This window comes from Drosophila nasuta, chromosome 2R, assembly GCF_023558535.2.
Source record: "Drosophila nasuta strain 15112-1781.00 chromosome 2R, ASM2355853v1, whole genome shotgun sequence".
In the NCBI taxonomy this organism is placed as follows: domain Eukaryota; kingdom Metazoa; phylum Arthropoda; class Insecta; order Diptera; family Drosophilidae; genus Drosophila; species Drosophila nasuta.
Window position 1 is genome coordinate 14008245 of NC_083456.1, and position 13634 is coordinate 14021878.

The 13634-nt window shown below is 41.1% G+C and overlaps 1 protein-coding gene across 1 annotated transcript in view; it reads right to left on the reverse strand.

Annotated features, from left to right (window-relative positions):
- Positions 1-13634, reverse strand: part of LOC132783907 (uncharacterized) — an 81475-nt gene that overhangs the window by 14520 nt on the left and 53321 nt on the right. The window contains 9 exon segments of the mRNA XM_060789218.1: positions 1110-1269; positions 1345-1475; positions 3249-3399; positions 3678-3823; positions 3896-3920; positions 3922-4103; positions 8416-8526; positions 8625-8694; positions 8804-8942. Coding sequence (XP_060645201.1) covers positions 1110-1269; positions 1345-1475; positions 3249-3399; positions 3678-3823; positions 3896-3920; positions 3922-4103; positions 8416-8526; positions 8625-8694; positions 8804-8942 — 1115 coding nt within the window.

The window sequence follows — 13634 nt, forward strand, 5'->3', positions numbered from 1 at the left end:
TGTTGTACTTGTGAATAATTACATAATATACGAGAACATTGTATGGGCATTTGTTTAAGAGTGTGAACAGCAAATTGAAAACAGTTAATTATGATATGCCTTGGTGGCCAATGAGATAAAAGTTGTTAGCTGTTTGATGTATAGCTATCTAAATATTGTTAACAAATAGACAAAACTTTTATTTCCATTAAGAAATGAATAATAAGTTTCATCTAAATCTAATGAATAAATAGTCGAACATTTATTCATATTAGGAAAGGAAAAATAAGTCTAAATTAAATCTGATAGAGAATATTGTTTTTATCGTTGATATTACAAAACTGTTTTGAATTTCATATCTGCTGTTCATTCAAATTTTCCACTTTAATAAACATTTTATGTATTATTCGCAGCATAAAGTGCTGAGTTATTTAATTGAAATTTATTTTCACAAGAAATTGAATAGAAAATCTCGTATATTTTGCGTTATGGAAATTTAAATTTTTTGTGCCAGTTTTCGTTATTTGTATGTTAATATTGTTGATATATGTATGCTGTTCTCGTACTTATTTTAGATATTTTTACCCAAATATTTTGTATCATTTGAACATATTTCTGTTGTTGTTTTTGTTGTTCATGTTGTTGTTGCTGTTATAGTTTATGTTTTTGTTGCTCTTGCTGTTGCTGTTCTAGCCAGTTGTCATCGGTCGGAGGTTTTTGTGATTTTGTGATGTGAACTACCGCAATGTGAACAGTGCGTTGGTCAGAGGGGGGCTTGGGGCAGTGGTTGACTGTTCAAAATTTTTGTCTATTTGTGCATAAATTTACGCATATGTATATTTAATGCTCCGCTCCACTGACACCAACTGTCAGCATAATTTTTGTTTTTGACAATTTCGGCATTTGCCAACATTTTCATTGTATTTAATAATTAAGTGTTATTTTTTTTTGTTGTGCCCAAAAATTTGTTGTTGCTATTTAAACAAGCAGTTGCAATGCAAATTATGGTAATTTCAAATTGTCCCTAACGGTTTGGCGATATATATGGAATTTATGTTAGGTTTATAGGAATTTGTATTATATCAGTTGGCAAAAACTATCTAAATATCATTGAAAAAGTTCACACTTACATCGTATTCTTAAGTTGACCAACGCACTCTGCGTCTCACCGCGATCATTGGCCGCCGAACAGGCATAATAACCGGAATGCACACGTCCCACACGCTGCAGCACCAGGGAGCGAGTGGAGATGATGATGCCCCAGGAGACGTTTTGAGTGACTGGCAAACCCTGCGAATGTTTTGGTTTTGGGGTTAAGAGATTGCCATCGCCATTGTCATGCGGATGACCGAAACGGAAACTTACATCGTGGGACCATGTAATGCGATGCTCCTTGGGATTTGCCTTAATGTGGCACTCAAAGTAAACGTCGTCGCCCTCCTTGATGTCATCGGGACGCAGTGTGGAGCCCAGCGATAGGGTGACTTGTGGCGGGTCTGTAAAAATGGCAGATGATGAAAAGTTGTATGTACATATAAATTTGTACACAATTAAAGCACATGTTTAATTGCATTTTTTAATAAACATATTTCGCGCGTTGCACGCTTTAAATTAAAATGCCTTTCGCGCAGCCGTGCGTTTGGTTTTATAGCGTCGACCGTGATATAAAATATAAAATCGAAAAATATTATTGCATAATAAAATGGGAAATTGTATGAGACACGCTGCGATGCTGATGTCGTCCGTTTTGCTAGTCGAGCGACAAACAACGAGGAACGCGAACCGAGGAACAGCCGTAAAAGTTAACAGCGCGGCGGCTGAACCGCTTTATAAGCCCGGTTAACCCTGAACTGAACGGGAGACCTTTAACCAATGAGTATGACAAAATTTTTAAATTAAAATTGTCGTTGTCGTCGTCGTCGTGGTGCGCTTCACTGTACGCTGTACGTGTTGGTGTGGCATCAATACCGATGATGGATCACATAAAAAGTTTAGTGCAATTTTATTTTTATAACATAATGATTATTAATCGAAGGTAGCATCGAGTATAGAGCGGGGGCGAATAAAAGTCTGATGGCATAATAAATAAGATATGCGTCAAGCCATGCATAAGTTTGCAGTTGGCGAATGTGTTAAAAACTTGGGTGCTCAAGTCAAAGAGTTTGATTGACTTGGGCATATGCTTCAAAAGGTATTTCCTCAACTACATTTCTGTACAGCATCCAATTCTTTACTGAGCTGTGTGATATAGCCTGGTCAGCTATTTACTAAAGCAGATAGCAATACTACATTTAAGTATTATACCAGATGAGCTAAATAAATAATTAAACACCTTGGTAGTTTAGTTGTCTTTATTGTTGCCACTCACAGTCATATCACAAAACCTAACCTTGTGATCGACTCTATTAACTTTAAAGTCAATATCAGTTCCGATATATCATTAATCGATATTTAAAAGTGGTGGCTTTTTCTATGCAATATCCAACACTTAATGTATACTGCAATTTCCAACACTATTAAATTGTATTTTTACGCCACATTTGGTTTTTCGCACAATTCCACATTACTTAAAGTTGCTTATTTATTATTTATGAGTCGGACATGCATGCATAGATATAAATAAGTAAGTATGTCTGGATTTGTGTCATGCGCGACTTAAAAATTCAATAAATTTATGATTATTTTCGTCTCGCGAATAAGTCGAAAGTCAAATCTAAGTGACAAAAGAACGAGTTCAGCCAAACTAGCGGCTCAATCTAAAAAAGAACAAAAACTTTGGTAAGAGAAATTTTATTTTTCATATTTTATTGCTTCGCTAAACCGGTGAACCTTGTGACCTTTTTGTCATGCCCAGCAAAACAAACGGAGAAGGGGCTGTTGTTGCATGTGTGTGTGTGTGTTTTTTTATATTTACGAATTGTAGATTTTAAATTGATAATCATATAAAGTAGAATTTATGGCGTTTCTTGTTGGCATGCGAAAATAAACGAAGCAAAAGCCGCTGGCGAAAAATTTGCCGTCTGTATTTTTTATGGCCTGGCTAAAAGTCAAGGATGTAAATATTGACATATGAGCAGCAACTGCGCAAATAATGTTACATAATTTAGACTTATTTGCGCAAGCAGTTTTGATTTGTGCATTGCTCGTCCAATTTATGGAAATTAAAATGCGATTCCTATCTGCCTGGCAATATATCAACGCCCCACATATTTTTTATGTGTGTGTGTGTCAAAGTAGAAGAAGGATAAGAAGAAGTATAGTCCACTTACACATGACATTCAGCATGAGCGAGTCCTCGATGGCTGAGTTTTGTAATCGAGGATTTGAGCCCTCGCATTTGAGCATTGTGCCATCGTCTTCGGGTTGCGGGTGAAATGACAAAGTGGATATGACTCGTCCATTGCCTTGGATGGTTGACAGCTGTAAGGAGGAGAGTCAGATATAGAAGAAGTAGTAGAGTGAAATCGATTAGAAAAGTGCTCGCTGATTGCTTATAGTAGACTGGCCATGTGTGTGTGTGGCGTTTGTTTGTGTCTGCCGAGGTGGTAAGTACAAGTGCAAGATATCAAAATGTCAATGGAAAGTCATAAATATGACAGTTGCTTGACACCTGAAGTAGGAGCTGGATTTTTGGGGGGGGATTGCAATTGGTGTGCTACGCTTGGAGCTTCCATTGATTGAGTTTGGAATCAGCTTACCATGCCACGTTTGAAAGGTCGATTATTCTGTGTCCATCTTATTTCCGTATCCGGCACAGAGCCAGCCACAATGCAGGTGAGATTATACTGTGTGCTCGATGAGAATACCTTCAACTTGTTGGTCAAATTGACTGATGTGGGTTTCACTGCGTGTGAGTACGAAATATTAAATACCATATGTTTAGTAAGTTGCAGTTGCCACTTTAATTTATACTCACGTAACATTTCGATGCGTATGCTGCGCTTCCACGGGTGCCACAAGTTTCGTGTTTGATGCCTGACAGCGATAAGTATTGTTGAGAGCCGCTCGTGTTATTTGTGGCACTTCCAATCGATTGACAGTTACATGACGTCCCATTGAAACGCCACTGCCCGCCTCCAATGTCCTTGAGCCATTTAGCCATGTGACCGTGGGCTCCGGGCGACCTATAATGCATAGTGAACCAAATGGACCAATTCTTAACTACGTTCGAAACTTAAAATCTACAATAAATTATGATTTTTTAATGTAATATATCAATTTTTTTTTTGTCTTTTTGGCGTAAATTATGTATTTGATGCCAGCGGCAAAAGTTTTTGGGGCCATGCATTATTAAGCGGCAGTAAGTTATTAAACAGTCGAAACGCTCTTCGAGAGAGCGAGCGAGCTGCACTCGACAATTTATGGCCGAGAAGAACTTTACACATTTTAATGATAATGCGCATTTAGCAGTGTGTACCCAAGGCTTTTAAAAAAGGCTTAGCCAGCTTAACTAGCAAAGTTGTTGGCGACCAGCGACCACCGGCAAGCGACTAGCGAACAGATGGCTAGGGTCCGACCCTATCAACCCCCCCGAAACTTTGAATAGATAAAACGCAAAAGCCTGAATGTTAAATAAGCCTGAAAATGCAAACTAACAACTTTTTTGGGGTATTCAAAACGAAATGCGAAAAAACATTCCATTTGTTTTTTTTTTACTTCGAGTCTCTTACATATGCTAATCCTCATTTCTTATGGCTGCTATGGAAATCTATTAACAAATTATTATGATGCACAATTTAATGATTAGATTTCTATAAAGTACTACATCAAGTAGTGTTTATAGTATTTTTAGCTTTCTTCATTCATTTCTTTTACTTTGTATTTGTCTGGTCAAAAATGCTGGTAATCATTTCGCAATCTAAATTCTGCAAGCTTCTTACTTGCTCTCTTTTGGACAAGTCGTACGTTTGGCTTGCTTGCCAAATGAAAGTAAAAGCAAAAGCATTTCATCCTCTGGCTCACATATCAAATGCACAAAATATTTTTAATCCGTTTAAGTGCCCCAGAACGAGAGTTGGCTGAAGGAATGAAGAAGTGCGGGGAGTGTGGGTGAAATTGTTGCCGCAGCTAGTGCAGCTTTGGCCATTAAGTCAGCCAAGTGAATGTGGCGGAAATGAGCAGCAATAGCAATAGCAACAAGCAGCTGAGCAGCTGAGCAGCGAGCAAGTGAAGACAGGAATGGAATGAGAGAAGCAAGTAGCTGATAGTTAAGTTGAGTCTGTTGCTGCTTCTGGTGCTGGTGCTTTCTGGACGCCAGTTTGGGGAATTCAGTGCCCAAATGTTTGCTGATTGCAAAGGATACGCAGCGACGACATTGGCGACAATAAGCCAAGGCACACAAACACACACACACTCGCACACTCGCACATTCACACGACAACAACAAATGGCGAAAGTGCGGTACGAAAAGTATGCAGGGATAATAGACAAATAACAGTTGCCTTGTGGCATTTAGCTGGCAGCATTATACTCGTATGTCCTGTCCTCTGTTTCGCTCTTTCTCCCCCAAATGGATTCCGTATCCCATATCCCATATCCCATGTCTCTTATCCTTTGCCCCATGCCACGCTCGGTTACTCGTACATCCCTTCAGTAATGAAGACAGCGCGTTGCTAAGCCATACTTAAGGTTGTCGACAATTGCTAGCTTCTACTGCTGCTGCTGCTGCTGCTGCCAGTGTTGGCAATTGGACAGTTGGACAATGGCACTGCTGTTGGAGAGTGTTGGATGGGATGCTCCAACAAAATACCAAAATATGCATAGATGTGGCCAAGCCATAAAATTGCCTTGGACAGAATGGATGAAGCCAAGGGCCGACGGACCGACAACGGGGTTTTTATGGCGCGCTTAGATTAGCTTTTTATTGCTGGTATTAATTGCTATTAGTCGAAGTTAATAAAGTTGATAAAGCAATTTGGCATTTGGCGTTTATTGTGCGCCCAGCCGGGCTATGATTAGTGCCACAGCCATAAAATTCAGCGTCAAGATTTGCATTCTCTTTCAGCTCAGCGATCCCGAGGAACTCGATTTGCAACTGGCTTCCTTCATCTCCCTTCGTGCGACATGTGGCGCGCTCCGTAAGGTAATATTAGTTAATTTGACTAAGCGCACAGCGGGAAAGTCAACGCCGTCAGTTTGCAGTAACTGAAATGAAATATATGCATTGCGGACGACGACTGCCAGACGTCAGCTTGGCTACAAAATGTTGCATACAAATCACTGCGATTGCAGGGGCTCAAAGATGCCGCTGTTACTGTTGTTGCTGCTGCTGCTGCTGGTGCTAAAGCTGTTAACGTTACTCACTCAGTCCAGCAGACTGTCGCTCAGCAGGTGTCAAAATAGCAAATGTCGTCGACGTGCGCTTGCCACCCACTGGGTGGGAGGTTGCCTGCTTGCCTGCTTGCTTGCTTGGCTCGCTTAGCTCCGACACATGCAGCTAATCAAAGCAGCTGCTGCGTTTGAGTACGTGACGCATTGCCAAAAGCAGCCAAACCAAAACAAGCCACATCAGGCAACAAATACCAAAAGGTAGCAAGAGTCACAGACCAAAGTCGCAACCAAAAGCGAAAATCCTTTGCATGCAACCCCAGCGTGAGGCACGTAAACAAAAGTCAATGCGCCGCACACACACACACACAGAGGGTAGCAATGCTTCAATGCGCCATTGATGGCACCGTGTTACAGTCAAACAGCCAACTATTTTGTGAGTGCGCTCCAAAGAGAAGTAAGAATTCTTAAAAGTGGGTAGAGAGCATTGAAAAAACACTGTTTGTAAATCATTAAAGAATGCCAATCACTAAAGCTAAGCTGATACTCCATGCGTATACGTAATTTTGTAGCAATGAAGCATCCCATTGAAATGTAGCTGAGCTATTTATGCTTTTCATTTCTTAAAGCTGAACTAAAGCATAGAGATTTCTTTTTGCAAATCATTAAAGCATGCCAATCACTGCAGATGAGATGCGTATACTTAATATGTACTGTTCTATTTATAATGTCATAGTCATTTAATTCAGCTGCCCCAAAAAATAGCAAATTCATTTAGCATATTATTAAAAAATAGCAATCAATACAGCTTAAATTCAAATTATTATGCTCTTCAAATTTAGCTAATTTTTTATTGCAAAATTTCCATAACAAAGAAATTAAAATATTTTGTTTTGATATTTTCTATTAATTTTATAACCTTTGTGAAGATTATAAATGAATGCTAATCACTAAAGCCGAATTGATAGTATAATACAGCTTTTGAAATTCATTTGAACTATCTACGATATGCTATTAATTTCGTTAAGCTGCTGCAACTTTTCAGCAAATTGCATGTTTATCGAATCATGGTTTAAAGCTTCGTGAACAAAACACCCTTCCAATCATTAAGGCTAACACCCGAAAATTTACCCAACTTTCGCTGAGGGAGTTTACTTTTTTCAACAAAAATATTGTTGTCAGAAAGTTAATGATTTATAATGGTCGTGTCAGGGCAGTCGCAGTTGCAGGACCAGGAGCAAGACCAGAACCAGGACCAGCCAAGCGGGAAAGCTCAAGCCCCAACACAAACATTCAACATCCAACATCAGTTTCAGTTTGAGCACGAGTTTGAGCTTCAGCTTCAAGTCGATGTGCTGCAGCCCGCAAGCAGCTCAACCAAGCGAGCAACTTGTACAAATTTTTCACACTTGCCAACAAACAGTGTGAAAAGTTTGCAATGGACGCAGTCGCTGTCGCTGTGCGCTGTGCTTGCTTTTCACCTTGGGGACCTTTTTAAAGATTTACGATGCCGCATATGCCTACAGGTCATAGGTAGCTGAAGCTGTGGCTGTGGCTGTGGCTATGGCCGGACGGCGCCATGCGACAAAAGGCAGACGCTGAAAATTGTTGCATTTTTCAAAGTAAAGTGGCAATGACAGCAGCAGCATCAGCAGCCTCCGCCTCAGTCTCAGTTGTTGCCGCAGCCGTAGCCGCAGCCTCAGCATCAGCCTCAACAGCCGCAGCAGACGTAAACGCCTGGCTGGCTGGCTGGCTGTCTGGGCAGTCGCCTTGTCGGCAGTGTCACCGCAGACTCTGACATACATTTATTTTTATTATTTACGACGACTTAGACTCCCCGCAGCCCTCTCCATTCGCAGATACCTAGCGATTCTCAGGCTTTAGCCTCGGCCTGGACCATGAGCCATGGAGCAACAGCAGCATCAACATCAGCAGCAGCATGTGCGCGCCTATCTGGGGCGCCTCATCTTTAATTCTTTAAATAGACTGGCGGTCAGAGTGGAGTGAGAAAGTTGCGTGTGCCATTGCTTGTCATCCTTGCTTGATAGCCTTTTGTCTGAGTGCTACATTTAAGTAGCTGCCTGCGTGAGTGAGTCACTGAGTGTGTATGTGTGTGTGTGTGAGTGTGTGTGTGTGTCGCGTCTGTGTCGTTTATCATGATTTACTTACCGCCACGCACTTCACATGTCAACACAATATTATCGCCCTCTAGCAATGGACCCACAGCTCCAGCAACATCACGGCCCGAGGCATCGTACACGAGTATTTGATGTGGAGGAACTGGAGAGTAAAGAACAGAACAGAACAGCACACAGAGAAATGGAGGTTGCCTTTAATGCCTGTATATATATTGCATCTGCAGTTTGCTTCTGGCTTACCAATAACCGTTAAATTAATTCTATGATTACGCGTCGGCGAGTTCTGAAAGTCGACGCGACAGCGGTAAACCTGTTGACAATAATACCAAAAATGCATTAGGGGGCGTCAGTTATTTCAGTTATTTTATATATATAGAGTATAGGAGAACTTTATGAGCACGCCATCTCTATCTACTTACGCCCTCATCATCCAACTGTATATTTTCCACAGATAATTTGGCTGGCTGTTGTCCGGTCACAAAGTACGCACGTGGCCCAAATGATTTTGTATCTGACCAGTAGAGAGCCTTCTCGAAGGGTCGCCCACGGACATCAAAGCTGCAATGAGGAAGCGTAATACGGAAAAACGAATTCTTAAATGAAATGTTTGTTTGCAGTCTACGCAAATATTTAAATATGTTTATGTATTGGCGATAAGTTGTTGCCCCAAAGCGCAGAGCAGAGAAGAGCTCCCTGTCAAGGTCGTAAATTTTAATGTGTCTTGCTCGAGTTGCGATTGCGATTGCGACGATGGCGAATGGTGAATGGTGAATGGTAAATGGTGAATGGTGAAGATGGCGACCTTATGCTTGAAGCACCCTAATTTCAGCACATTTTTCAATTCAACGTTCTACGTTCAACGTTTTGTGGCTGCGGCAAGCAGAGTATGTGTTTTCTTTGCGCATATAGTATTCAACTTCGTTGCGCACTTGTGTATGTCGCATCGCTGGGCTAATAAAAAAAATGTTATAAAATGCTTAAAAGTGTTTGCAGCGAGGGGTCAGAAATTTCACGCGTCTACCAAATGACCCTTTTCCTGTTAGCTGTTTGGTTGTTGGCTGGGCCAAGAGGCCAAGCATAAATTTGCACGCAACTAATTTCTTCCGTTTCGCATTATTTTCGCAGCTCGGCCGACAACGTTTGCAATTTTGCGCATTAAAAAGCCTGACGTGCTATCTTTGGCGCTTTTATTGTATTTGTTAATGTCCGTCCGAGTGAAGGAAACAAACAGCAAATAGCAGCAGCAGCAACAGCAACAGCAACAACAGTATTATAACCCCACAATACACTCGCAATCCAAATGTCAGGTTCCCACCCCCTGGAGCTGGAGTCAAGCAGACCAGACGCCGAGTGCCGCAAATGACTTGGCAAAAGCAAAAGACACAGAGACCCTTACAGACAGCACAAGTTGTGTCCTTTTGTTGTTTCCGTCGCTGTCGTCGTTGTTGTTGTTGTTGTTGCTGCTATTGCTATCATTGTTATTGTCGCTGTTTGTGTTGCTGTTACTGTTTTTGTTGTTGCCCTCTTGCTTTTGCTTTTGCTGCGCTTGCGGTTAGTCGAGCGGTTTGTCATTGTGCCGGCTGCCTGCCAGCAGTATTGTTTGCGCCTTTAAGTGGTTTTTTATCATTTTGCCGCTGACACAATTTATATCCGGTGCTCATATTTCTTATGCTTATCACGACGCGTCTTTGGCCCCTCTAGTCACCCGGCCCACATGCCACATGCCGCATGCCACACGCCACCCTTATGACTACGGCTAAGACAACAACGGCGAAAGAACGAACAGCGACAGTGAGCGCGACTGTGACTCTGTGTCATGCGTTGACCAGGCAGCCATTTCTAATTATTGTTGAAGTGCAGCAACCCATGCGGCGCATAAATTACGCTCTCAAAGCCTCGCTTAAGCCGCTTTTTGGCCCAGAGCACGTACCCTAATTAGCTTAATTAAATATATGTGCGCGAATACGCAAACAAAAGGCGCACAGTTCAACAATTTACGCACTCTGCAGTTTAAAAAACAAAATACAAAAAAAAATAAAGATCTAAAAAGAGTCAAGAGTGCTCGACATGAAGATATCTACTACTGCTTTTAATGTTATCGAAATAATTTCATTGCTCTTGCTAGTAATGATTATTCATTTCCCTACAAATACTAACATTTTATTATTAAAATATTTATGCATTGAGAGCGCGATTTATACCATTTTTACCTTTTACGCAGGTGCACAGGGTATGTAAGTATATATTTCAGTTGGTTGAAATTTGGGCCTCAGTTGGTGCTAGTTTTAATTTTGCGTATTCGCAAACAATAGAGCACGAATAGTCAACAAAAGGGGACAACAGCAGCGATAAGGTAAAGCGGGCATTGCTGTAGACCGAAGCTGCGACAGCAGAAGCGAGATCCTTTGCTCTATTCTATTCTTAGCTTGGCTTGGCTTGCTTTAGCTTTCCTCGGTTTGCCTTGGCTTTGCTTGGCCTGGCTGTGTTGTGTTTTCTTGTCGGTGGCCTTAGGAAACAATAATGCCAAGTTTGCACAATGAGCAAAGCAAAAGCCAGAAAAAAAAATACAAAACAGAAGGGAAAAAATAAAATGTGAACGCCGAAATGCTCGAGCAGTAAAAATTGTAAAGAAAATGGTGGCAAATGGAAGAAGCAAAATAGAAGTGGGCCAAGCGACTGGCAGGAAAACGAAGACAACATTGTGGCAATTGCAGAAATGTTGACTGTCGTCGGACGTCGTGACGCGTCAGTTGTGGCCAAATGGCCAAGTGGACGTTGTGTCGCCCCCACTCGCCTCTACGTCTCTCCTTCCACCCAACTGTTCGCGTCGTGTCCTGCAGTTTGAAGAGTTTGCCTAGGGTGCCAAACGCTCGCTCAGACTGATGCTTGCTCGTTCATTTCTTTTGTTTTGTGGCTCTCTTTTTTCCAACAATTAGTTGAGTTTTATTTATTTTGCGTTAATTGGTAGCACTTTATCTTCTGCCTGAATGAATGAGCTACGTTATTTAAACAAAACGAGCGCGCAAATCCCGTGAAGACCTTGGCTATATCTATGGACATTGCTTGGTAATTACGTTTCGCTTCTATTTTGTTTCTTCGCCATTTTCTATTTTTTGTTTTTTTTCGGGGTTACACCCATGCCCTGGCTAACACGGTTTTCTTCGTTCATTGTCTAAGCACATATGTGGCCGCTTGTGCCCTTCGTCCCTTAATCCAATATAAGGCAACCTTCTCAAATTGCCATTTAATGTTTTTTGCCTTTCTTTTTTTTTCGTTGTTTTGCAACGCTTACGAAATGCTATTCAAAAAATTGCAAAAAAGGGCTTGAAGCGAAGGAGAATGAAAAATACAACAGCAACACACACATACGAAAAAAGGACCAAAAAACTTTTAACTCCATGTGATGCGTAGGTGTTCGTGTGTATGTGCATTTGTGTGAGTTGATGACGCTGACAATAACCATTGAATAATTTTATGACAATATGTGTCACAGTGTGTCCGTGTGCCGTGTCTACGTTCGTATCCTTTGCTCAGCTCGTCTGCCTGACGCTATTTTTTGACAGTTTAAACACATGTCGCTACCTCTTGGGTTTTCAGCAGTAGGAGAGGGAGACGAAGACGGACAAAGGTAAAACTGTTGACTTCAATTATGCAGCGCCAGACAATGACTGTAAACTATGAGGGCGTACAAAGGCTTGACATCATGGTCCAACCACCAGCAGCAACCAAGTGTGTAGGTGTGTGTGAGTGTGTTATTTCTCCCATATATGAAGCAGGTGGAAATTGGTTGGTATTATGTCTGGCAGCCCCTATCAAGTTATGTAAAAAGAACCACGAGAAAAGCAAATCAAACATACATAGATAGATATATGAGTATGTATGTGTGTGTGGGAGTAAGAGTACTCACACACATATCCACACATAAACATACACTTACAGTGTAACTGAAACGCCAAAAAGTATGCAACGTAACTCGACAAAACTCGCAACAAATTTTAAATTGGTTCGCTTGCAAAAACAAACAGAAAGCAGGCGAGAAATATGAATGTAAAAAGAGCTGTTCACGCCCTCATACACACACACACATATGTACACTCAGAGAGATATATACATATGCAAATGGTTTTACTGCCCCTTTGTTTTTTTGCGAATATGCGATGCGTCTCTGTATTGGTATTATTATGGAGCCATGCTGTGTAATATCTGTAAATTTCTTTTGTTATTGCCAACAACAGTTTTTCCCGAATTCCCGCTCCCTTTCCACACACATATTTGCTACCCATCCTGTCCCTACTTTTGTATATCCAGCCCTTCTCTACTCACCACTGCCCACTCCCCAATCTCATTCTCACAGTGTTGACATTTGTTGGCATCATTCCGCACATTGTTGCCGCTGGTGTTTTTGTTTTGTTTGTTTTTTTGTGTTTTTTTGTTTGCCTCTTCTTCTTTACTTTTACTATATAATTTGTAGCATATGAATATATGAAAACTGAACCAAACAAAAGAACCAAAAAAAAAGGGAGAAAAGAGGAGAAAAAAGCAAGCGAAAACTCCTTCATGTTGGCCAAGTTCAAATTTATGCAGTGTCGCCCAATAAATTCGGCAATAAATTCAAAATAAAAGTTTCATCTTCATAGGTTGCCTATTTCCTTGGATATGCGTCTTTTGTTTTGTTGTTTTTATTTTTTTTTATTCTTATTTTTGTTGATTGTTGATTTTGCCCCAAAAGTTATGGCCAAATGATCTAACGAAATGAAAACACACACGAGATTACAAAAAACAAATATTTATGGGGGTCTTTCAATCAGTTCAACTGGACTTGGAAGACAGACGACATTTTAATTGAAGATTGCGAATCGGATAATTCGAAAAGACCACGAAAGCCATTATAAACTCTAAAATGGCCGTCGTAAGCACTACTCGACGAAAATAGCAGCCAAATGCAGCAATGCCATGCATTAATGCAAGTCAAAGTTTAGTGGCTGAATATCGATTTGCATGCGCTCTTTGCATTTCCGTTTTTCACACACATGCAACGACTTAATTACACTTTTAAATAACCCATCTAACTGGAATTTGTGCAAAGTGCGGCACAGTTGCAATTGGCTTTGCTGGCTGCTGCCGTTTTCCCTCGCCGTTGCCGTTACAATTGTCGTTGGCTGGCGGCGATGGTGGTTGCTGCTGCTGCTGCCGCTGCTTCTGCTTCTGCTGCTGGTCGTAAAACCCCGAAAATGCACTCGAGTTAATTGC